General features: G+C 36.0%; 2 protein-coding genes across 3 annotated transcripts; one reads left to right on the forward strand and one right to left on the reverse strand.

The window, feature by feature from the left end:
• The first annotated feature begins 7938 nt into the window (after nt 1–7938).
• Nucleotides 7939–10160, forward strand: LOC109002618 (WUSCHEL-related homeobox 2). 2 transcript variants are annotated; one of them, XM_018980446.2, is made up of 3 exons: nt 7939–8361; nt 9505–9882; nt 10004–10160. In XM_018980446.2, exons 1-3 carry the CDS (start codon nt 8046–8048, stop codon nt 10027–10029), a joined length of 720 nt encoding a protein of 239 aa, XP_018835991.1. In that variant the 5' UTR covers nt 7939–8045; the 3' UTR covers nt 10030–10160. The 2 variants fall into 2 exon arrangements, with proteins under 2 accessions (XP_018835991.1, XP_018835990.1); XM_018980445.2 differs by having other exon boundaries at nt 9505–10160.
• A 1183-nt stretch (nt 10161–11343) lies between these two features.
• LOC109002605 (uncharacterized mitochondrial protein AtMg00810-like) lies at nt 11344–12240 on the reverse strand. The gene is made up of 2 exons (XM_018980433.1): nt 12196–12240; nt 11344–12099 (listed from the first exon to the last, which is right to left on the reverse strand). Exons 1-2 carry the CDS (start codon nt 12238–12240, stop codon nt 11344–11346), a joined length of 801 nt encoding a protein of 266 aa, XP_018835978.1.
• Between the last annotated feature and the right edge of the window lie 14072 nt (nt 12241–26312).

A 26312-nucleotide genomic window follows, 5' to 3' on the forward strand; every position in this document is an offset into this window, starting at 1 on the left:
CACTTCGAGCCCCTCTGTCCAACCGCTGCCCACGTCCAACACAAGTCCAATTGCATGTTGTTCTCCTCCATCAACCAATACAAAACAAGCCTCCACGTCCCATGTTTTCCCTTGCCAAAAATAGAGTAGTTTTTTCCATCGGGGTGCTCAAGCCACCACGCTCTCTTCTCTCTCTGTACTCCACCACGAGATGAAGCAACCTCCACCTGCAGGGCCATCGATGCCCACACAAATCCACTTAGTCTCAAACCTTCCTTGTCGCACGTCCAGTTTCTTCCACAAGTGAGGTTGTCGTGTAGGCTTCTGTAAGGATAATACTCATTTACTTTATTACCCTTGGTCTGTAGGGCAGCATCAATTTTGATCATCCTTTCATGTGCAACATATTTAAGTTAGGCTTCATTTTTACCTTGGCTTACTAGTGGTGGGTTTGATTTTTAAATCTTTGAATTTATACATAAAATGTTAAGTGTTTAAATTATATTACTATATATTAGTTTTAAAAACTAAGATTTTAGTAGTAAATAATAAAAGTAAATTTATTATTAACACTTTAAATATGAATAAGCCTATTTTATGAAACGAGTTTTTCACTGTTATTTAATATATTTAAATACAATATTTTAAGCGTGTCGATCTCTCTGGTGAGTTAGATTTTTAAATTGGACTAGTTTATACTTATGGCAGAACACCACTATAAAATTTTGTAGTGAGCTAGGATGAAAAAAGAATTTTAGGTTTAGGACGTATGAGTTATTTAAGCATTTCAGGTTTTTAATTGTAAAGTACGTGCTTAATTAGAAAGTCACGCATGATTGGAAGTTGATGCAAGTTACGTGCATATTTATAGGTGACAATTGATATTCGATTGACACTGTTGTGAGAAAATTCAAAGAACTTAAAAAGTTCAGATAACTGGAGTTCTTATGCTAGACTTTACATAAAAAAAAAAAAAAAAAGAATTGAAGCTGATTTACGAAAATGTGCATGATATGTTTAAAAAGAAACGTGAAAAACAACATTAGTTATGTGTTCTGCATTACGCATGAAATCTGTATGAAAGAGAAAGTGTTTCTGACATGACTAGTGTAGACATGAGTAATATTTTGACACGTTGTTTTCTAAAATGTGCAAAAGAACAAATATGAAATTTGAAATTTTTGTACATGTTATATGAAGATGTTCCGAATCCGTTTCTGACTATGTGAAAATGAAATGAATATGTTCAACACTTTGTTTGATATGATATATATGCGTATAAAAAATTTTTGGCATGACTTTCTGATTATGTTATGATTATGATTCTGGTTATGATATGATGATTCTGATTCTGTTATATGGTTGGTACTAACATCTCTAATATGAGTGCACCCACTTTGGAAACAAAGTGATTTTTCTGCATGTTCTTTCTTATGTGCATACTCGAAACTCCGAGAATGAATAAGGAAAAGTTTCATATTATGATACTATTTGGTTTAGCCACCAAAAATAGCACAACCCTACCATGGGTTAAACATGGTATATGATATAATATGGTGATATGATATGATACAATATAATATGATAAGATGAAAACGTTCAGTCATGTTATGCCAAAAGGTCATTGATACAATATAATATGATAATATGAACAACTGATTTTTTAATATGAACAATTTGAAATGCTACACTGATTTTCTGATAATACGTTTTGTGATTTGCATATTGAAACTGAAATGTTTTGGTTTTACATTCTAAACTCTCTAAAACGGCTCATATTTACATAGTAGTATATGTTCTTTGCTTACTAAGTTGTTGATAACTCATCTTTTATCTTCGAAACAATTTTATTAATATTCTAAAGCACGTCGAAAGGGATAAAATATTTTCTAAAAAAATTGTAAATTATATCTTCTTACAAACTTGAGTATCAAAATTGAATGGAAGGAACGTTACGTTGTATAAATTTGAAAGTACCTTTTTTTGGCAGAGTACTGGAGGAATATATATGCATGACTCCTTGGAGCGCTTGAGCTTTTTCGTCGTGGCCCACTTCCAAATTTTCAAATGTATACGTTGAGGGACTTTGAAAAAAGGGGAAAAAAAAACAAAGTAGCACAAGCAATTACTTTTTTGAAGAAGTTCAAAGAGTTGTTTACGAGGGAATGCTACCTTATATGGGTTTTTTGAATGGGATTTCCCGAGCTAATATCTCTAGGTACGTACTTTTCCATTGAAAGAAACGCGATAGCTAGACAAGTGGTACTATATCAAGATTTCGAGAGTGACTTAAAACTAGTATTTTGGTAGTGTTTGCTAATTATTTTGGTAGTGTTTCCAAAGGCTTGTGTGTGGCAATCAATCTTCCAAGGAGTCAGCAAGCTGGGGAAGGGGGAGAATGGGGATGGGTTAATTACAAGATAATTTCGATCTTCATAGGGGACTAGATGGGGACTAAGGTAGGCTTGGCCACCACGGCAATACCTTCGATCATCCAACTAGTTAAATAACATGCCAAATGAAGGTACGGATCATAATTAACATATTGCAAATCTACGAAATGGGAATTGCTATTAGCGCTATAAGAAAATTGTTTATTTGTTGTCAGTTATTTCTTGAAAAAAAAAATACTTTTTATTAAAATGAGTCTATTCTCATTACAAATAATCATTTTTGTCACGAATAACTCGTCATAAATACTCGTTTTCATTTCAGTGTAATGATGATATATTTAGCTCACACACCTATCAAAAGCAAAGGAAAAATTAGTAGTATGTTAGTTTCTTAACATGTATATATATCTTTGTTTGTTAATTTAAAATTAGTAGTATGCTAGTTTTCTAATGTGTATGCTTTTGTTTTCACAACTTATACCATTTGATTTTGACACAATTCTTTAATTTGTATTTTTTCACTCAAGCAAAGTTTGTGAGATTTCTCATCTTTGGCATAGAAACAAAGGAGAGTAAGGCAATAGAACTATAGAAGAACATGTTGCTTAACCAAAATTAGTCTATAATGCCTTAAGATATTGCCAACTTAGTTTGATTATTTTTCATTTATTAAAATTAGTTTTTCTTATGCATCGCTTTTTAAGTTTACAAGTAATATGACCCAAAAACAGAAATGGGCTTTTAACCCAAGATTGATAAGGGCTGATCGAGCTCTAAACTTTGAGGCCATATCCTCCCCAGCGCAACCAATAAAATCGAAACTTTTTTTTTTTGAAAAAAAAAAAATGAAGATCCGTACTTATGAGTTTTAAAGTTCATTTAACCGGAGAGGAATATTAGGTATAAGTTTTAAATAGATAAATTTTATATAATTTTTTTATAAAAAATTAAGTCTTATTAATAAAAAATAGTTTTTTTTTTATTTTTTTAAAAATGAAATCTACTTTTTTTAAAAGTGGGCTTATATGTGATTTGTCTATTTAGAACTCGTATAAATTATTTATCTTAACCTAATGTGTATGTTCGAAACGTGTTTATTAAGCCAATTGGGCTTCTTAATATATCATTGGGCTCAGGCAAGGAGTTAAAAAAAAAAAAAGAAGGGGGAGCCTTGGTAACATATAAATTTCAGGTTCATAACGTATATTTATGACAATTATTTCGGGTTGAAAAATGATACGTGCTGGTTTAAGGTTACAAATTTCAGCCTTTTAAAAAAAAAATAATAATGTTATCTATTTTCCTTCAACCATTATCTTGTTTAATATTTCTTGACGTGACATTAAATAATTGGTAGACAAGTTAAACATAACAAATTATTTTCAATCATTTAATGATTTATCATAAAATGATGAGATAGTGAGGAAAAAAGAATAATGGGCAGCATTATTCTTTAAAAAAAGAAAAATTCTATTTACCATCCTCATATCACACACTACACATAATTTTGTTATATTTTTATTTTCTTTCTCTTACTAAATGTGTACTGTATGGATGATGAGTAGAAGAAATCAATTAACTTATGAAGAATAAAACCAAATAAATAAATAAATAAGTGTAGTATGTAGTGTGTGTGATGATGACTAGCAAAACTCTTTAAAAAAGTAAATCCACTTGATAAAATTTACTTTTTATGATGAGTGTACATGACTTGCTTGCAGTTCTAGACATAGCTTGCATACTCCTTTTCAATGGTAGCCTTTCTCCAACCTAGCTTACATGAATTCGGCCCTCCTCATCCTTCTTCCCTGACTTTAGTGGTGGAACCAGGATTTTACTACGATAAAAAATGATAAAATTGTGATCCAATTAGGGCTAGAACAAACCACAAGTTTTATATTCTTTCTGATTATTCAAAATAAACTACAGACCCCAGTATTTATATCCATGGACTCCTGACTATGTACGAAAACCTACTCCTATTCAAATTAGAATAACAATAATAATCTATTCAAATTAGAATAACAATAACAATCTTAATTGACATGAACTAGTTTAAAGCAATAAAACAACTAACATCCATAATAATTCTTCCTAGAATAAAACACAACTCCACCCCATTTCATGTTCTATTCCATTGCGGCTTCTCTACTTCGTGGTAGACTTCCAAGATCCGTTTCCATTATTCCTCTCCTATTCCATGACAACCTTGTCCTTGAGGTGCAACCATGAAAACTGTCCTTTTAATGGCACCGTTTCTTTCCACTTTGCATCTTCCACTGTTTCGAGGAGGAAGACTTGAGGCGTCCGACACTTGTGTCTCGGTGTGAACCTTTCATCGCAATTGAAACATAGCCCTTTCTCCCACTTCTTCTGCATCTTCTTCCAGCTTAATCTTTTGGACTCCAAATTGTTGTTATTACGTTTTGCAGGAGACGTAGCGACCGCTTGAAGGGCCATTGTTGCTTGAACCGGTGTTTGACACCATTCTAGATGTGTACTTTCCCTTTGCTTACTTAACTGATCATCTCTCATCCTTGCCAATTTAATGGTCTCACGTAGTGTTTTTGGCTTGAACATCCGAATGTCCGCAGCGATTTTGTCCTTCAATCCTCCCAAAAACGTGCCTTTTGAGGCCAACCAACCACTCTGGTTGCTAAGCATTCATACTCACGTTGATAATCTTGGAGAGATCCAGTTTGACGAATCCAAGACAATGCTTCATCAAAGTCCTCGTACTTGGTTGGTCCAAACTGCACAAATATTTCATGCACAAAGTCATCCCAGGTGATGAACTTTTCTTTCTCCTTGTAGACTCGTTGAACCCACTGCCACCATACATTCGCCTCACCTTCTAAGTGGAAGGAGCCTAATCTCACCTTATGATCCTCGGCAATGCCTTGAAATTCAAAGAATTGTACAACTTGGTTTACTCACATCGTTGGATCATCACCAGAGTGACGTGGAAAGTCCATCTTAAACTGTCTTGGATGGAATTGTTGGTGTCCTCCTTCTCCTTGGTGCGGAATCTGTGAGTGTGACCCCATTTCTTCATGCTTTGAAGAGTCTTTGTTTAGCCGACGGAAAGGTTGCTCTTGTGATGCCTCCAAAAACTCCTTGATTGCCTTCAAACTTTCTTCCATTGCTTGAAGCTGTGAACTAACGCCTTTAGCCCCTTCCTACACCTCATGCAAACTGTATTCCAAGCTTTCAAGACATTCCTTAGTCGTAGCTATGCTCTGATACCACTAATGGAACCAAGATCTTATTACGATAAAAAATGATAAAATTGTGATCTACTTAGGGCTGGAACAAACTACAAGTTTTATATTCTTTATGATCATTCAAAATAAACTATTGATCCCAGTATTTATAGCCATGCACTCCTGACCATGTAGTGAAATCTACTCCTATTCTAATAACAATCATACTCCAATTCAAATTAGAATAACAATAACAATCCTAACTAACATGAACTAGTTTAAAGTAACAAAACAAATGACAGTCATAATAACTCTTCCTATAATAAAACACAACTTCAACCCACTTTGTGTTCTACTCCATTGATGACTTGAGAAAAGTTTGGCCGAGTCCAACGTCGTTCACAAATTTCATGTTTTTTTACATACATATTATATATATCACCCCTAGCTTATGTTAAAAATCTGCAAGCGGCTCATCAAAGTCTCTATGGGGGCGCAGGAAATTCAAGCGTCAAATTTGTCATCTATTTATATGTAGTACTTCTATAGAAACTTGACCAAATAGCCTGCAGATTACTACTAGTACTGCTACTCGAAATATCTTGGTTTGGCCAAAATTGCCTCACACCTACGTCCAAATACTACAGGCCAAGGAACAACATTGTCGTATCCGGACTAACATATATAGAGGTAAAAGTAATCTATATATATTGCATTGAAGATAGAGATCATATTATATATATATATATATATATATATATATATATGCGCAGATAATAGAGATGAGAAGCAAAGCTCCACCAATCTGCATCGAATTCGGTGCAATGTTGTAGAGTGGAGTAGAATAGGGTCGGAGGGAGCTAGGGTGGTGCATGTTGTGGTTAACGAGGAGGAGCTGAAAGGAGGCGCGCGGCACCTGAATAATGCGCAACAAACATTACGTGATATATGTGCACTGCAACTACTCCTATAATAGTTTTAGCATCATAGTCAGCGCGCGCTTACAAAACTTTTTTTTTTTTTTTTAATCACACTGCATGAAGCAGCAGCACCCACCCACCTATCGTGTTCCCTATTTGATTGACCACCGTCTGTGTCTGCCTGCATTTATCGCGCGTCTCTGCATATTATTATATTGTGTTTCTCCCCAATTTTGGTTATGGTTAATCTACGCAGTCCACAACCTCCATCGGACTGTCTATGCACTCATGCACCTACATGGTAATTCAAATGCATGCCATATATTGCACTGCATTTGGTGGTAGATGCAAACCCCAGACCTGATATTGCAGGTAATTACTTGGTTTTTTTAACTTTCTAAGTTGGATGTGAAAGCCAAATCCTTGTGAGTCTTTATCAAACAGAATTTGATCAAAAACCGTGCTCTTGCTGCCTGGCCGGCCTCCACTTATTTCCCTTTTGTTTTATTCCCATGGATGATCTTTGGCGTGGTGTTGTGGGATAACTCTAACAAGTAACAAAGACTAGCTTCCTTTCATCGCTCTAGGATCTTTATTTTTCTTAAAATGACTACCACAATAATTCTCAGACCAAAACTATCTGAAACAGATAAATCATATGTAGAAAAGTGTCTACTGATGATAACAAATAAAGTTGATTACAAAATATGACCTATCTGATCAGAATCACTCGCGCGGTTTGGACTAATCCGCACAAGCAGACTTCAATAAATCATCCCTTTTCTTTTGTACTAATAATGCAAATCTTTATATATACCAGGATCGAATTATGGAACCTGGATAATCATAGATATATATATATATATATGTATATATAGGTAGTCCGATGGTAAATTTTGGTTTTAGTAGGCGCTGAAGGAGAGCAGAGAAAAACCATGTAAAAATACGAGTCCATGACCCCAAAGGCCAAAGGCCAATTAGGGCCAAGCCACACCACCCCCATACAGGGTCACCTCAACCAAGACGTTTCAACTTCATCCATCTCTCTCTCTCTCTCTCTCTGTGCACCTATCTGTTTTCCCACTTCAATTCCCAAAGCCTAGGCCTTACCTACACCTTACAACCCAACCGGCTGTCTTTTTCTTCCCCATGACATTTATACCCTGCATGCCTTTCCTTCAATGGCGTAAGCTACACTACAGTCAATCTCTGTCATTCCCGAGATATCAGTATTAAGGAACAAATCACCATCACTGAAACAATACCAATGGCCTTTATGGTCTTTTTCTCTCCCCACTCTCAGCCGCTACCCGCCATGTTTTCAGAGATGCTCAGCACCAAAAACAATACGCATGTCAATCCCTCCGGCTCTCTCTCTCTCTCTCTCTCTCTCTCTCTCTCTCTCCTCTTTTGTTTGACCATCGCTCTTCCTCTATAAAATACTAGTACAAAATCCATGCAAAAAAGTGACTCACAGCCATTCTCTCTCGACTCTCTTTTTTGAACCCTAAACACAACTTGAATATACCGGAATAATTCAGGAAAAAAACATGGAGGGTGATAATGTGGATATTGGTGGTGCGGTTGAGACTCCAGTGAGTTCCTCACGCTGGAATCCGACAAAGGAGCAGATAACTATGCTTGAGAACTTGTATAGTCAAGGCATAAGGACCCCAAGTGCTGAGCAAATACAGCAAATCACGAGCAGGTTACGGGCTTACGGTCACATTGAGGGGAAGAATGTGTTTTATTGGTTTCAGAACCACAAGGCTCGGCAAAGGCAGAAGCAGAAGCAAGAGAGCAGCATGGCTTTTGCCAATGGCTACTTTCACAGGACTCAGCCATTGTTCCCTCCTTGCCCAAATGGTCCGTCGATCTTTTTATTTATTTTTTCTTTCATGGCCAAAATTATCTGTCAATACATATATATCACCACCTTATACTTAGCAGTTCCCTCCTTGCCCAACGAGTCTCGTTGCATACTGCATCTCAATACATTTTGGGCTTTGTAGTTTGTGTTCCTTAAAGCAAGGCTCGAAATGTGTATATATTCAACTACGATGAGTCTGTTTCTCTTATATTTTTCTTGTTATATTATATATATATGCAGGTTGCTAACACATAAAAAAAAAAATTAATTTTTCTTCATATTTCCTTCTATTCTGATTTATTAAGGACAGTTTAGATTCAGAAACTATTTATTTTTATAATTATCAAATTTTTATATAAAATATAATAAATAAATTCAATTTTTTAAAATTTTAATTTAATTTTTTTAAATTTTAAAATAATAATTTTTAAAATTTTATCTTTTATCTAAAATTATTTTATCTCCATTTATAAATTTAAAGTAAAACATAGAGTTAATGATTGGATTATGGATGGATATCTTAGCTAGTACAAATCTCAATAATTTTTTTAGAGTCAACACGGAGGTCTATGTACACTACCCTTAGTCACATGAACACTGATTTGACAACATCTTTTATTGTTCACAGGCTTAGGAAAAAATATGTAACTTTTTATGGAGGTTTCTTCTGTCTTACTGCACCTTCTATTACTGAATGGGGGCAGCTTGAAGTCGTTGCCTCTTCCTAATTTTACTTTGGTTCTTAAATACCATAGCCATGATGGGTTCCAGCTTCCCTATTACTTTTGCCCCCTAATCTTTTATATTTTCATATTCCCGTACCCGCATCCGCATATTATGGAATTTACTCAATCATCTCTCCCATTTTAAAAATATATATATATATTAATATTGAATAATAATGAGGTATAATGAAAAATTAATAAAAAATATTAAATAAAAAAAAAATAAAAAATAATAGTTAATAACTCCACTGTCCAAATATTGCCTAAAATTAAACCAACCCAGTTGTCCTTCAACATTCTCATTTGTTTCCTTATCTACAACTGTATCTCCCGATCTCTCTCTCACTGTCAGAATGCATGTTCCTTTCTCTGAATGTCTCAGATTTTTAAGCACTTCTTTTTTTTCTTTTTCAGTTTTCTGCAGGCCATATTATTTAGCGCATAACGATTTAGGGTTCTATCCCCAGTACCATCAGCCCAAGGTTTTTCTGGCCGCGGGAGGGATGGGGAGCAGATCATCAAGGACTGAAAAACTGGAGAAGCCCAGATCTGCCTACGATGGCGCAGGTTACAACAGTGTCCAACTGGGATATGATCATCATCATCATGTGCCTATGGACACTTGCAATAATTCTGCCGGTGTCATCACCAATAGTAGTCAGGAAACTTTGTCACTTTTTCCCTTGCACCCAACCGGCATTTTACAAGGAAAAACAGGAAAATCTTCCATTGTTTCGGGGAACTCAACCGGTACTTCTAGTTTTTCTGAGATTGATCATCAAGAAGGTTCAGGTGACCAACTTTACTTCGATTTTTTCTCGGGAGAAGGTTCCTGTGAAAGTGACTATAGTTGAACTAATGCATCTGATGATTATTGGCGTAAATAATAATTGGCCGGGGTTTGCTGATGTAGGTTCCTTAATTTGTAGTAGATCATGAGGATCGACGGAAATGGCTATCTTCAAGTTTATGGATATATCTTGATGTGTACCAAATTCCCATGATGATCACGAGTTTTCGCCTTCCATTTTGTTTCTGTATTCAATCCTGGGACTAATGAAAGAGCCTTACTTTTTATTGGAAACAGATCGATCTGCTTAATTGGTTTCTTCTTTTAACGTCTGAACTTGAGGATCTGATCTGAATTTATACCAATATTCTTGCATGACATGATTCATGCATGACATTGAAAAAATGGGAAACTGTTCAGATTTTTTACACCAGAAACCAATGTTTTGAATACCGTACCGGACGACGTACCTGTCAAGGCACTGGAACGAAATATTTCGGTACCGGTACCGTTTCGGAATAGCATTTCGGGATAACGTTTCGGGATAGTCGATATATAAATAAATTATATATATAAATATATATAAAAATTATATTTCAAAATGATAGTTTATATATAAATAAATTATATATAAATACATATATATATATAAATTGTAAATAGTCTAGTCTGAATTAGGGGTTAAAAAATAAATTTGTAGTTTGAAAAAAAAAAACACAGGCCGAAATATCGGCCGGTACCGGCCGAAATATAGGCCGGTACAGGCTAAAATTTAGGCCGAAACGGCCGGTACCGTCCAGTACAGCCGGTATTTTGGCCGGTACGGAACACATATAGTACCTGTACCGGCCGGACGGCCGAAACGAAAAATTTCGGCCGTACCGGCCAGTACGGTACGAAATTAAAAACATTGCCAGAAACCGTGTATGCATTATCATATTTATACACAAAACTGTTACAAACATATGAGAGGATTTACATGTTTGTTACAAGAGATAAACTATAAGAGATAAGCTAGCTAACAAATTTCAAACCAACTTATAAATAAGAGTTGTTACAGAAATCAAATAGAACCAAGTCGTAATGAACTAGAAGACCGGAGAGAGTCAAACTTTATCCCTGCTTGAGCTTTATCACAACCAGAAAAATCTGTTAGGAGATAAGGCATAACAGAATGATATTTATCCTTTACATCCTCCCTCAAACTGACAGGGACGTCAGAGACAGATAGTTTGTCACGAAAAAATTAGAACCAATTAGCAGTATGGCCCTTAGTAAAAATATCAGCAAGTTGAAGAGAAGTAAAGATGTTCCAGAAGAATGTCTCGGTTGGCCACATTTTCACGTATAAAGTGATAATTCACTTCAATATGTTTAGATCGTGCATGAAAGATGAGATTAGAAGCAAGGGCAAGGGTACTGATGTTATCACACCAAACGACAAGATGGGAGTAAAGGGAAATTTACAGCTCACATAAGCGCATACGCAGCCAATAAACCTCAGCCGTAACCAAGGCTAAACATCTATATTCGGCCTCAGTACTGGATTCAAAGACCACAGGTTGGTTCTTCGCAGACCAAGAGATGAGGTTGGGACCAACATAGATGCCATAACCACACATCAATCTTCTATCATCAGGATCACCATCCCAGTCAGAGTCACAGTAGGCATTAATCGAAAATGAACCAGGTGTGTAGAAGAGGCCATAATCAAGGGTGTTATTCAAATAATGCAATACTCGTTTGGCTGTTGTCCAGTGAGTAGTAGTAGTCGAGGCCTGCATGTGTTGGCATAGCTTATTCAAGGAGAAAGCTATATCCGGACGGGTGAGAGTGACATATTGTAAGGCACCCACAGTGTGGCGATACTCTAAAGGACCCAGAAGTACCTTACCATCAAATTTAGACAGTTTGGAGCCGGAAATGTAGGGAGCACGATAAGGATGAATGCCAAGAAGCTTGACAAGGTCCAAGAGATGAATGACATACCTTTTCTGGCGAAGGTGCAAACTTGAGGAATCACATGTGGCTTCAATACCCAGAAAATAAGACAACTGACCGAGATCCTTCATAACAAAATCGAGCTGCAACTTGGAAATTAGAGAAGCAACAAAGGACCGATCATTAGAGGTCACAAGGATGTCGTCCACATACACCAGCAAGAAAGCATGCACAGTATCTTGGTGATAGGTGAACAAAGAAGGATCAACCTGAGAACTCTAGAAGCCAAGAGACAAAAGGGTAGTGGACAATCTGTTGAACAAAGCCCAAGGAACTTATTTTAAACCATAGATAGACTTATGAAGCTTACACACAAAATTCGGATGTGCAGGATCCTCAAAACCCTCCAATTGAGCCATATAAACATCCTCTTCCAAAAGGCCATGGAGGAAAGCATTAGAAACGTCCAGTTACTGAATCTCCCAGTTGAAAGAAACTGCAAGAGCAAGAACCATGCAGACAGTAGATGGTTTGATGACTGGGTTGAACGCTTCATGGAAGCCAATCCCACTGCGTTGGAGATAGCCAACAACAACCAGCCTCGCCTTAAGGCTTTCAACACTCCCATCAAGTCTGCATTTGGGCTTAAAAACCCATTTGTTAGGAACCATGTTCTTACCCGATGAACGGGGACACAGGGTCCAGGTTTCATTCTTCAACAACACCTGACACTCACTCTTCATAGCCGCATGCCACTCAAGTATAGACGTCGCTTGAGCATAGGTACGGGGCTCGGAGATGTTGGCACCTACATGCAAGGCTCAAAGAGGGTGACGTGTAGAGTAATAGAAATGGAAATTAGGGAAAGAACAGGTCTGAAGTGACTAGTCTGAGACCTAGTGACGACATGATAAGAAAAGGCAAGAGAAGGAGATGCAGTATGTTGAGATTCAAGGGCATTGAAAAGGGAAGGTGTAGTAGGAGGGTGAAAGTCTAAGAGAGGCTCGGGTGAGGTAGAGGGGACATATGTAGCAGGCGATAGGGGAGTAGGAGAAGGATCGGGAACTAGAGAAGGTTCAAAGGGAGAAGGCAAAATATGTGAAGGAGGATAGATGAGTAAGGGTTGAGATATACTTGAGGAGATCACGGGGTTGCCAGAGTCGGTGATAAGGGACTGTACAATAGCAGGAAACACAACTTCGTCAAAGATCACATTCTTGGAGATATAGACACGTCGGGAGGAGGGGTCAAAGCACCGAAACCCAATAATGATTAGAATAGTAACCAATAAAAATGCATGGCGTGCTACGATAAGAAAGTTTATCAGGCATGTAAGGATAAAGGAAGGGAAAATACTAACAACCAAAGGACTGAAAATGACTAAAATCGGGAGAAAGATGAAAGAGACATTCCAAAGGAGATGAAAAATTAAGAACTTGGGTGGGTAAACGATTAATGATAAAGACAGAGGTTAAGAATGCATCAACCCAAAATTTCTTGGGTAAGCCAGATTGCGCAAGGAGGGTGAGTCCCATTTTAACAATGTGTCGGTGCTTCCACTCAGTAAGGCCATTTTGCTTAAAGATATAAGGACATGATAGGCGATGGAAAATCCCATTGGAGCTAAGAAATTGCTTAAAGGTAGCAGAACAATATTCACCACCATTGTCAGTTTGAAATTGCTTAATGAGATAAGTAAATTGTTTTTCCTTTAAAAGTTTGAATTTTACATATGTAGGGAAAACATCAGATTTATTAGAAATGGGAAACAACCAACAAAAGTGAGTAAAATCATCAATGAAAATTAAATAGTAACGACAACCACTAACAAAAAGAGGGAAACTAGTGAGGACACGATGAAGAGTTGCTGCAGATGGATACCCTAGACGACAATGCCAAGTGGAGGTAGGAGCCTTGATGCCAACAGTCTTGGTGAGAGCATGGAACTTAGACGGTGATAGTTGACGAAGGTTGATCGGGTACAATCTATTATCACTTGGCCCGGTCAGGAGTGTGACCCCGTTGTGATGTCCTTCACTGAAAAATGAGAACCAGTGAACTCAAAAAGAACATTATTGTCTTCACAAGATTTATTGATGGAAAGAAGATGCGTAGAAGCTTGAGGACAATAAACAACATCATTTAAGGCAAGAGTTGAAGAGGGAGTTTTTATAGAGGCATTGCCAGTGCGTGAGATGATCAAACTTGCCCCATTACCTACGCCCACGGAGCCATCGCCTCCAGAAGGTTGAGAAGTTGTGAGGTTGGCAACATCCGAAGTGACATGAATATTGGCATCGCTATCAACAAACCATTGGTGCTGATTCAGATAGGTGGTATTAGCCTCAGCAACCATGGCAGTCAATTCTGTAGGAGAATGGCGCCCCTGATAAGCATAATTCATGTGGTTGAAGCAATCAAGTGCATGATTATTCTCCCTCCTGCAGATTTGACAAGGAGATCGAAGGCGAGAGTCAGATGGCACAGATACTGGTGTTGAAGAGGGCAAGTGACGCAGCGAGTGCCGAAACTGAGAAGAAGAGGAGGCCGGCCCAGTAGGCTTGGAAGATCCTGAAGACCGAGACCTATTGTTGTTGCGGGATCCTGGCTTGGAACCAAGTTTGTGAGAATAAAGAGCATAAGGTCCAATCTCGAGTTGAATGGACTGGTTGTGAAACTTCTACATGAGATCATAATTCAACAACTCAGCGTGGAATTCGGAGAAGGGTATCAATTTCTCCTTAGCAAGCTGAAGCATGTAAGTCATTACAAATGAGTGAAAAAAGGAATTGAGCCCGTTAAGAACAGAGAGAATTAAATCTGAATCTTCAACTAGTTTACCAACAGCCAACAATTCATCCGAGATAGACTTGACTTCATCCAGAAAACTCTAATAATACAGAGAACCTTGCTGGATGGACTGAAGTTTTCTCTTGATGAGAGAAATCTGAGAGGTAGAAGGTGCAACAAAATGCGAACCAAGGGCCTACCAAGCAAGTCGTGAGGTCTCAAGAGACCACCGAAGGAGATAAAGAAAAGACTATCAAGCCAAGCACCGTTTGGTCCTTAAACTGTAAAAGCACATAAGCAGGATTAAGGACACCTTGGCCTTCTGATCATCGTTGGAAAATTGAGCTGGACAGGGATCAGAACCATCAACGATTCCCATCCAACCATAGCTCCGAAAAAGAGGAAGTAACTGAGCACTCCAGGCAAGAGAGTTATTACCATCGAGCTTGATAGAAATAACTTGTGCTGGAAGATGAAAAGCAATAGAAGAGGAAGCTGAAGAATCTAAAGCAGCCATAGGAACGAATGAAGCATGAGCTTGAGATGTCTCTAGTACCACGAAAGAATGGGAAACTGTTTGGTTTTTCACACTAGAAACCGTGTATGTATTCTCATATTTATACACAAAATTGTTACAAACATATGAAAGGATTTAAATGTTTGTTACAAGATATACACTATAACAGAAAAGCTAGCTAACAGATTTCTAACCAACATATAGATAAGAGTTGTTACAGAAATCAAATAGAACCAAGCCGTGATGAACTAGAAGACTGGAGAGAGTCGAACTTTATCTTGCTCGAACTTTATCACAACCAGCAAAATCTATTAGAAGGAGATGAGGAGTAATAGAATGATCTTTATCCTTAACAGACACTAATTTTCATAAGCCGAAAAGATGATACATATATGTATGAATGTGTCTGTGTCTGTGTGTGTGATGGCGTAGCTAGCTCTCTTTACCACTAAAATTCAATGCCGAGTAAATTGAGGATGTATTTAATTTTAAGAGGATTATAGTGTTGATTTGATGAGATTTCGAATTGTCTAAGAAAACTTCGACTGTATAGGTGTGCTAAAAGGTACTTTTGTTATAGCCTTGTGAGAGATTGAAACATGGCTTATTGATCAAAACAATATATACCCGTTAAGGGGAACGAGCGAAAATGGGAGAGGATTTACTCAAAAGCCTTTCAATAGAGATTCATGACGTACCCATCAACTCTCTTATCCATGGATTCAAGTGCCATATTTCCTTATGAATTGGACCTAGAGATGAATTGGCCAATGGTCCTTCCTCAACCGTTTGATACTAATTAGTCTCCCGTTCATTCGGTTTGCACTGGAACAGTCTAAAAAATATAAATTTTTTGATTTTTGGTCTGATTTTGGAATGGGTCTTTTTCAACCTGAACCGACCGAACTAAATATATATTTTTAAAACATAGTATTATATATATAGTAGTTGTATAACTTATATTACAAGAAAATTGTCTATAATATTCTATATATAGTAGTTGTATAACTTATACTACAAGAAAACTGTTTATTTGTGTCTAATTATTTTATCCTAAAATGACAATTTATTGTCAAAATGAGTCTATTCTTGCCGCAAATAATCATTCTCATCGTAAATAAATCGTCATAAATGTTCATTTATCTTGTAGTACTAATTCTATAATTTTCATCTAATTTATGACTACTGATCATATAAAATGTTAAATATACTATTAACAATTAAGTGATTAACTAAAATATTATATGATAAATGATAAAATTATATGCAATGATACATACTCTAGCTAGTATTTATATCTAATTAAAATAGTTAGCTACATTTTTTGTAAGATATATAAGTTGCAAGTATGAAGTATCCATGGACCATGACAATTATACGTTAATCATATATAGAATATTAAGACCTTAAGATAGGCCATTATGCATTAACTATCATAATTCATACACATACTATTGAGTACTAAATTAGTAACTATTAATACAATTATAATCAATGATTTTATTAATGATTTAGTTAGATAATCCACATTAAAGAGTTCACTCAATTTTAATTTTAATATTTTATATAATTTCTATGTATTAATTTATCTGCGAAGAAAAAAAAAAGACGAAAAGAATTTTGGTAGGTAATATGAAAACAGCGCCATTTATAGTGAATATGAATCTAAATGCGCCATTTAGTTACAAATATAAACCGAGTTGCTTGAACTGATGCCGTTTCAAGCAACTCAATTTAATTTTTTAATATACCTTATATTGAAACGACGTCGTTTGAAAATCAAGTTAAATGGTGTCATTTCAACAAGTTGTCTTGCATGGTGCCATCATTTTTCTCCTCTTCATTTTTCCGTACCCAAAATCAAACCCTAGCTTTCCTCTCTAGCCCCTCGTCGATGCCCTCGATGTTCCAACTCCCATCCCCTCTGCCCCACGCTGCCACATCTGCCTTTGGTCTCCACGAGAAAACTATATTCCCACCTGTCTATGCCCCATGCTACCAACTTTCAGCTTTTCACTCTAAGAGTTTAAGGCACCAATCGATCTCGAGCTTCATTTTTTCATATGATCATAATCGTTATTATTTTACTGTAATTGATCATTTGCTGTTTTTGAGATTTTGAATGATGAGCATTGGCAGTTAATGTGTTTGAGACTATGGTTGTTGTGATTGAGAGTTGAGACTGAATGCACTTATTAGACAATAAAATTATTTCATTTTAATTTCATGAACTTTAGTTGTTAGTTGGTGAACTTGAACTTCTTAGTTAGAACGAATGCACTTACTAGATGGCTAGTTATCATATCTATGGGCACAATGGAGATGTCAGCAGAGGCCACATTTTGCACAAAAAAAAATAAAAAAATAACTACTCTTACAAAAAACTGACCCATTTTTAGTAATAAAAGAGCATAATCGACACAATATAGGATATGAAACGTGAAGTGATGTTATGAGATATGTTTGTTAAATGAATAGATCTTGTAAGATCTATTCGTGAATAAAATATTTTGTTCTTTTTTATTGCTTTGTTGAGCTTACTTATAATAGGTGGCTAAGCTTATTTATTTATATCATTTGATGTATATCTCTTCTGGAAGTGTTTTATTTATCTCGATTCTAAAAGATTTTATTTGATTCTTTTTTAGATGGAAACTTCAAAAGAAATGCTTCCCAACTCTACGATGGGAAATGCGAAAGATGCAACACAAGGGCAAGTCGTTCCTTCACTCCAACCCAATATAAGTGCGAAATCTAGTAGTAGTAGTGGGTGTAGAACTAGGTCAATAGTTTGGGATCATTTTATAAGCATACAAAAATATAATCCAAGTAAACCTATGGCTGCATGCAATTATTATGGTGTAGATTATGCTTGTAATATGAAGGCGAATGGTATAAAATTCATGAAGTATCACATTAAGCATCAATGTAAGTCTTGTCCGTATAATGCTAAAAATAATACACAAACTACCTTAGGTTGGAAATCCAAGGATGGAGGAAGTAATAGCGGGGAACATGTTCTAATAGTCTTTAGTGTTGAGCCTTACAGACAATCCCCAACAAAAATGAATATACTTGATAAGTTGCCATTTAGGTTTGTTAAATGGAGGGTTTTAAAATATTTATACTTGTTGTTTAACCTAAGTGTGTATGAATCTTATCTCGTGTTACGGTTGCTAAACATTGTTATATTGTGTATTCTAGGGAAAAGAATAATTTGAGAAATGCTATTCAAGGGTAACATATTTTCCTTATTGTGGATACATGGGCATCCGTGTAAAATCTCAACTACATGTGTTTCACTGCACATTTAATTGATTATGATTAGAAATTATATAAAAGGATCTTCTCTTTTTGCTTTGTTGAAAATCACCAGGGTGATACACTTGGTGGAACAATAGAGATCTGCGTGCTTGATTGGGGGCATCCAAAAATACTTTCAGTCACTTTTGATAATGCAAGTTTGAATAATGGTACAATTACCTTTTTTAAAAAGAAAACGAAGGATAAGAAGAACAATATTTCAAAACATGAATTTTTACATATGAGATGTTGTGCCCACATCTTAAATGTAATTGTTCATGAGGAGTTGAAAGAGTTTAACGAGTCTATTGCCAAGGTGAAAGGAGATGTGAAATATGTTAAAGTATCTCCATAAAAATGGAGTGAATTTAAGTCGTGTGTATAATTTGAAGAGATTAGGTGCAAAAGTCATGTATGTCTAAACATATCAACTAGGTAAAACTCCACCTATCTTATGGAGAGGGCTAAAAAATTTTAAAATGTTTTTGAACGGCTAGAGGAAGAAGATGTGGGGTTCTTTCCTAGTATTGGAGAGGAGGGTGATGATGACGACGATGATGATGATGGGATGAAGAGGAGAACATCAAAGAAGTTAGGCCTCCCAAAAAGGATGATTGAGAAAATGTAAGATTGTTTGTAAGATTTATTAAACTATTTCATGATACAACCTTGCATTTTATGTGTGATCAATACGCAACGTGCACCCCCCCCCCCCCCCTTTATGAAACTAGTTACAATTTAAGACATAATTAATATGGACTATGAAAGAGGACATGTGGGGAGATGAATGACAGTAAATATGAGGCATAAATTTGACAAATATTTGGATAATTTTGAAAATATGAATATATTGTTGTATGTTGAGCTTATTCTTGATCCTTGGTACATTATGTGATATCTTGAGTTATCGTTTGAAATAGTGTGTGCTCATGATTTTACAAAAGTAATTGAGTTGAAATTGAAGGTGAAAAGTGTTTTGACCCATATGTATGATGCATACGTTGAATACGAAGAATGCCATAGTTCTTGTCCACAGCAGCTATGCACAAGTTCCTCAACAAAAAATGTAACTAGTATATGTAGTGGACTTGAGAATAGGAAGGTATAAGGTTGGCTCATTTTAAGCAATAGTTGCAATCAGAAAACTCTTTGGAAAAAACAAATCAAAAGTGGATAGATACCTATCCGAAAACTACGAGGAAGATGATGGGAGATTTGACATTCTAACTTGGTGGAAGGTTAATTCTGTTAGATATTATGTACTTTCAAAAGTTTAACGTGATATTCTTGCAATACCGATATCTACAGTGACCTCTGAATCTGCATTTAGCAATGCAAGTCATATACTTTATCTATTCTTAAGTAGTTTGTCTCTAATTATGGTAGAGACCCTCATTTGAACACAAAATTAGTTTCATTTTTCTTCTGCTCCAATTAGCTTTTAATGATGATTTGGAGAATTTTGAAAAATTGGATATGGGTATGTAACAAATTTATTTTTTTATATATCTTTTTATGATTTATATGTTATATGAATTTATATAATTTGGTTCGTTTTATTTTTTATGTATAAAATTTGTGGGGGAGGTTGAAATTTCTCCAAAAGTGTCGGAGACAATATTCACACCTATTGAAGATTATTGAGGTGGGAACAATATACTATTGTATTAGTTATTTTAGTTAGTATGAAAAAAATTATTGAAATTAAAATACTTGGTTGCTATGTTTTTGCAGCAAAATCGTTTGTGTCTTTTGACTTGTGGAGTTGTGGACTTGTAGTTTTCACTTGTGGGTTATATCAATATAGTAGTAATGTTGATTTCAATTTGGTCATTTGTAATATTATTTTATAAGTAGATGGTTTATGGCTAGATGCTTGGATTATAATAATTTTTATGTATATTTTTATGTTTTATTTTCTTTATTTGGAGTTTGGAGTTTGGATATTGCAATTTTTTTTTTAATTTCTTTTTTTTTCCATTTATTTGTTTTTAATTTTAGTAGATGATTGCTAACTTTCTTGGATGGATAATTATTAGTGATGGTGCACATTTTTTAATAGAAAAAAATGGTTTAAATGTCTTTTAAAGACATTTCTTATGAATAAGTCCCTAATGTGTTACTTATTAATTTTTCCTTATTTTGCTTTAGGCTATTTTCAAGAACAAATTGGCAAATAAAATTAAATAGTTGATATATTATATACCAATTTCAAAACTGAAAATTTTTTGGGCTCATTTCTTAGTTGGGCGAAAATAAACACATCCCATTTTTTTAATCTGATTTTGCTAAGTTGGGCCTTTAACAAAAAAAAAAAATAGTCCATTGTGAACAAGTTCAATCCGAATGGACTAATTAGACCAATTGGAACGATATATAGTGGTCCAGTCCGGTCTAGAGGTACCCCTCAGTTGGTCTCGGTGCGGAAAAGGGGTGGATCGAAAGTTTCAATCCAATCTAAAAATAGCCATTCAAACCTACCAGACCGGACCGATTACACCCCTATCAGAGTGTATGTAGTCTGCCTTTACAACCATAAAATTGTGACCCTTTTTGATATATTGGAGGTTGTACTCAAATTTATGAATCTCATATGTTCCTTAGTTTTCCTAAGACAAGGTAGTTTCTTAATTTTCCTAAGATAAGGCGAACACGTGCTAAAAGGTTGGATGATGTTTGGGGTGCTTGCTTCTTCTTTAGTTATCATTTTAAGCTGGTGGTGAATGAAAAGTTGAAGTCCGAGATAGTGCTAGGTAACAGCTAAGGGTAGCCCGCCCCCGCCTTACCCGAGCGATTCACTGTTACTTCCAGGCACAGGTGCAAGCAGGTAGCTTGACTTTATATACTTAAGAGGGCGGATTTCAAGCAAGGTACCCACTCGCCCTGATTTTAACCCACCTACCTGCTTAGGAATATAAAGTTAAAAATAAACTTTATCCTCCCACTCTTTTTTCCTCCTTATTGCCAAACGAACTCTTCTCTTCTTCTCCTTCTCTTTTTCTTCTTCTCCACCTTCTCATCTTCGCCTTCTCATCTTCTTCGTCTTTCTTTTCCCCATCCCTTTCTTTTCTTCTTCTCCTTTTATTTTTTTTATCTTTCCTTTACTACATTCCACAGCACAGCGCATACCCATAGCCAAGTTGTGTTGTGGGTGTGCAAACCCACGGCCAAGTCATGTTGTGGCGATAGGCAAACCCATGAGCAACTTTTTTTTCGATTTAAGACTTTTATTTTATTTTCTTGGGTCTAGACCTTGTTGAGATCTAAGGATTTATTTTTGAATTTTATATTTATTTTTGGATCTATGAACTTTGGATCTGTTGGTTTAGGGTTTAAATTTTATTTAAGGTTTGGGTTGCGACTGAACATTGGCTTGAGAGATCCGCCTACCCATTCGGTGGGGAAGGATGGCTATGGTGCAAGAGTGGGATCGAGGCCGGGGTCCACTCCAAGTAGATCCGAGGGCCGGATGAGGCTGCTACCTGCCCTTATAAGGCGAGTAGCACCCCTAGTAACAAGAGTTTCTGGCTTTGATAAGTTGGATCTTAAGCTTTTGTGTTATAAGAAAATACTAAAAAATATTTCACTGTCTCATCGTCTTTTTATGTGGCCTAAACACAACTAAACGGCAACATAAGCCACATAAATTCATATTTTCTCAACTTATTAGTTATTTTAAGAGCCAGACTAATATGTTTCCTCTCGAGTCTAGAGGTCTCTAGCGAGGTGGAAAGTATCCTTCACTTTCTTGGAAGGCTTGTTTGCCAAGGGCAAGCGGTGGATGACAATTATCAGCTATTGAGTAAGAACCGAAACAAGCACAAGGTTGGCAAGACTGAAAGGAAGATGGCAGATGCTTTAGCAAAAGTATGGAACAAATTATCATTAACAGAGGAAGAAAAAGATGAAGTTGTGATTATTGGGAAAGATATTGAACTCACTATGGAAAGAGGTAAACTATGTTTGGTGGGTAAACTAATAACAGATAAAAAAATAAGCCGAGAGGCTTTCAAAACCACCATGTCCAAGGTCTGAAAATTCTGTGATGATATTTAAATTATTGAAGTGGGAGAGAACCTCTATATCTTTGAATTCTAATCAGAAGCTGAACTAAGCAGGATATGGGAGGGATAACCTTGGATGTTTGATATGAATTTAATCTGCTTAAAGAGGTTTAAGGGCTTCACCCCTCCTACTGAACTCCAGTTTACTCAAACCAATTTGGGTTCTAATTACATAATCTACCTTTAGGATGCATGAACAAACATGTAGGAAATAGAATTGGATCTACTCTAGGCACAATTTTTCAGGTGGATGCAAATTACAATGAAGATTGTTGGGGAAATGGTTAAGGGTTTTAATTGAAATAGACTTGATGAAACCATTAGCAAGAGGGAAAGTAGTGGAATTACTAGGTCAAAGAAGGTTTTTTGTGCAATTTAAATATAAAAGGTTACCTAGGTTCTGTTTTAATTGTGGGGTTATCATGTATGGTTCGAGTGGCTGTGCTGGCAAATATAACAAGTCTGATTTATCTAGAGATACAAGTGCTACTCAGTTTGGATCATGGCTAAGAGCAACAATTTTAGGCCCTAGTTCAACCAGTTTAGGAACTAATTCTAGTTATGAAAGTAGTTCTGGAAAACCAATATCAAGTAGAGCCAGGTATGGGTCAAAAGGGCAACAAAGTTTGGGAAAGTTGGAGATAAAAGAAACAGAAGAGATTGAAAAAGCAGGAGGAAAGGGGACGAGGAAGATGTTACAAGATTCAGCTATGCAGGATAGTGGCTATGACAGAAAGCTAAACAACTCAGAAGACATACCTTTGTTGACACTGGAAACACAACATAATACCCACGAGAAATCTACTTCAGATATAATAGTAGCTCCAGCATAGAAACAAAATGAAGTCAGGCAAGATTCTGTAGAAGATCAGTTGAACAATAATAAATTACAACAAGCATCTGAGGCAAGTGCCAATAAGTGGAAGAGAAGGGCAAAAGGGACAAATTAATGTAGATATGGTGCCTGTTAATCCTCATGCTACCAGAAAAAGAAAAACTGAGGAAGAAAACATTTTATTTGCCTTAAAGAACAATCAGGATGCAAGAGAAAAAAAACAGGTCATGGCACCTGATGTCAATGTATTGGCGGAGGGTGTTAATCAATGCCGCCGGGAGAAATGAGGCTACTAAGTTGGAACTCCCGACGGCTTGGCAAACCTCAAACAATTAAAGATCTTAGCCATTTGGTTAAGATCCACAAGCCTAGTATCTTGTTTCTTATAGAAACTATGATACAAAAATATCAGATAGAGAGGATTATATGCAGTTTGGGTTTTACATGTTAATTCACAGTGGATGGAGTAGGAAAAAGTGGAGGTTTGGCTATGTTATGGGATGAGGAAACAAGACGCAGAATTCATACATACTCAAACAGACATGTTAATGCATGGATTGATCAAAAGGGCTTTTCATGGATGTTAACATGCTTCTATGGGGATCCTGAAACATAAAAAAGAAACAATGGATGAAGTTTGTCGAGACATTTGAAAATATAAAATCCTAAGAGATGGCTTTGTATAGGAGATTTCATTGAAATCCTATGTGAAAGTGAGAAGTATAGGGGAGCTAGAAGAAAAGAAAAGCAAATGGAAAGGTTTAGGAATGTGCTAACATATTGTAAGCTTAATGATGTGGGTTTTCAAAAAGGCAAGTTTACATGGGCTAATAACAAACTTGATCACTCTTTCACAAAGGAAAAACTCGATAGAGCAGTAGCAACTTCTAATTGGCGTGCAAAATTTGGTAAAGGTGAGGTTCAAGTGTTGGCATCTTCAACATCTGACCATTGTCCTATATTAATCTCATTACAAATATAGCAAGAGATGAAAATGAAACATAGGTATGTATGTAGATACGAGGACAGATGGTCAACATACTCTAATTGTGAGGAAATTATTTCAAATGCTTGGCTGCAAGATGGGAATCGGATAGAGGGATTAGGAACAATTCAACAGAAATTGGCAGGATGCATGAGGGAATTAAAGAAATTGAGCTACAAAAAGGAATATGACTCAAAAGGAAAATTGACACAGAAAATGGAAACATTGAAGGAAGTGCATCAGTCAAAAATAGCAGAAACTGTGCAACAAGTCAAACAATTGCAAAAGGAAATTGAAGATATGTTGGAAAAGGACCATTTGACATGAAAACAAAGAGCAAAAGTTACATGGCTACAATAAGGGGATTGAAATACTTGATACTATCATTTGTGTGCCACTCAAAAAAAAAAAAAAAAAGGAAGAGGAATACCATAAAGTATATCACAGATGAGAATGGGGTAAACATTCTAATCCTAGCTTAATTGGGAAGGTCTTCACTGATTATTATAGAGGTCTGTTTACAACATCTCAGCCAAGCAACATAGATGGCTTCCTCAATGCAATTCCCAAAAAGGTCACTCAGGCCATGAATGATGAACTGCTTTTACTTTTTAGCAAAGAAGAGATCAAGAATGATGTATTCCAAATGGGTCCATATAAAGCACCTGGACTAGATGGGTATGGGGCCTGTTTTCATAAAAAAATATTGGTTAGTGGTGGAAGAAGAGGTAAGTCAAGCAATCTTAACCTTTTTGAATTCTGACCAAGACATGGCAGCTATTAATTTTACATATCTTGTGATGATACCAAAGAACTCAAACCCACAGAATTTGTTAGAGTATCGACCAATAAGTCTTTGTAATATTTTATACAAGATCATCACAAAAATGTCGGCTAATAGAATAAAGAAGATCTTGCCAGTAGTGATTTCACAAAATCAGTGTGCCTTTGTCCTAGGGAGACTTGTTTCTGACAACATCTTAGCTGCTTGAAACACTTCACATAATGAGAACAAAGTTGCATGGACAAAAAGGATACATGACATTACAATTGGATATGAGCAAGGCATATGATAGGATAGAATGAAAATTTTTAAAGAAAACAATGCTGAAATTGGGATTTGATAAAAGCTGGACAAATTTGATTTAAAGATGTATAAGTTCATCTTCATTCTCAGTTTTGGTCAATGGAGTTCCCCAAGAAGTGTTTAAACCTTCACAAGGATTAAGATAAGGATGCCCTCTATCCCTTTTTTTTATTATTTATAATATGTGATGAAGCATTAACTACACAACTTCATAAGGCATAAATGAAAGGTATTATTTCAAGGGTTCTTTTGGCTAGAGGGAGAGTAAAGATGAATCATGTGTTCCTTGTAGATGATAATCTACTATTTTGTCAAGCAAAGATGAAGGAATGGATATGAGCAAGCATCTGGACAGAAACTTAATAGAGAAAACAGTTTTGTTTTTCAGTAAAAATACTAAACTACCAGCAAGAAACTATATAAAACAGGTGACTGGTTTAAAAGATTCATCCAACTTGGAGAAATATTTGGGTCTGTCATCCTTCATAGGTAGAAGATTTCAAGGCATACTCGAAAGGGTAAGTAAAAGCATTGGAAATTAGAAAACAAAATTCCTCTCACAAGCTAGAAAGGAGATATTGCTCAAGGCTGTCATTCAAGCAATTCCAACATATAGCATTAGTGTCTTTCTATTACCTACACTTATTTGTAACAAGCTCAATTCAATGATGATATGAACCCGCGGGAAAGGAATCTCTTGAACTCACAATCAATTTGAAAACTCCCCAAGAAAGTCAAAATCAAGTCAATGGATGGAGAACCTAGACCCGATGAGAACTCGTTTCAAGAACCTAGATTATATTAAAATGTAGACCCGTTGAAGAACCCGTGTCAAGAACCCAGATTACAAAGGAGGAACGCCACAAAGGTTGTGATTTACTTTTGATAAGTTCAAAAGTTCAATTAAGAA

This window comes from Juglans regia, chromosome 5 (genome assembly GCF_001411555.2).
Source record: "Juglans regia cultivar Chandler chromosome 5, Walnut 2.0, whole genome shotgun sequence".
Taxonomy (NCBI): domain Eukaryota; kingdom Viridiplantae; phylum Streptophyta; class Magnoliopsida; order Fagales; family Juglandaceae; genus Juglans; species Juglans regia.

Excerpts from the sequence above, each read along its gene's own strand:
- LOC109002618 (XM_018980445.2), top strand. The coding sequence starts at position 8,046 with ATGGAGGGTGATAATGTGGATATTGGTGGTGCGGTTGAGACTCCAGTG. Across the intron at positions 8,362-9,504 it reads GTTCCCTCCTTGCCCAAATG|TTTTCTGCAGGCCATATTAT; the intron begins GTCCGTCGATCT and ends TTTCTTTTTCAG.
- LOC109002605 (XM_018980433.1), bottom strand. The coding sequence starts at position 12,240 with ATGGCTCAATTGGAGGGTTTTGAGGATCCTGCACATCCGAATTTT. Across the intron at positions 12,100-12,195 it reads ATCCTGCACATCCGAATTTT|AGTTCTCAGGTTGATCCTTC; the intron begins GTGTGTAAGCTT and ends CTTGGCTTCTAG.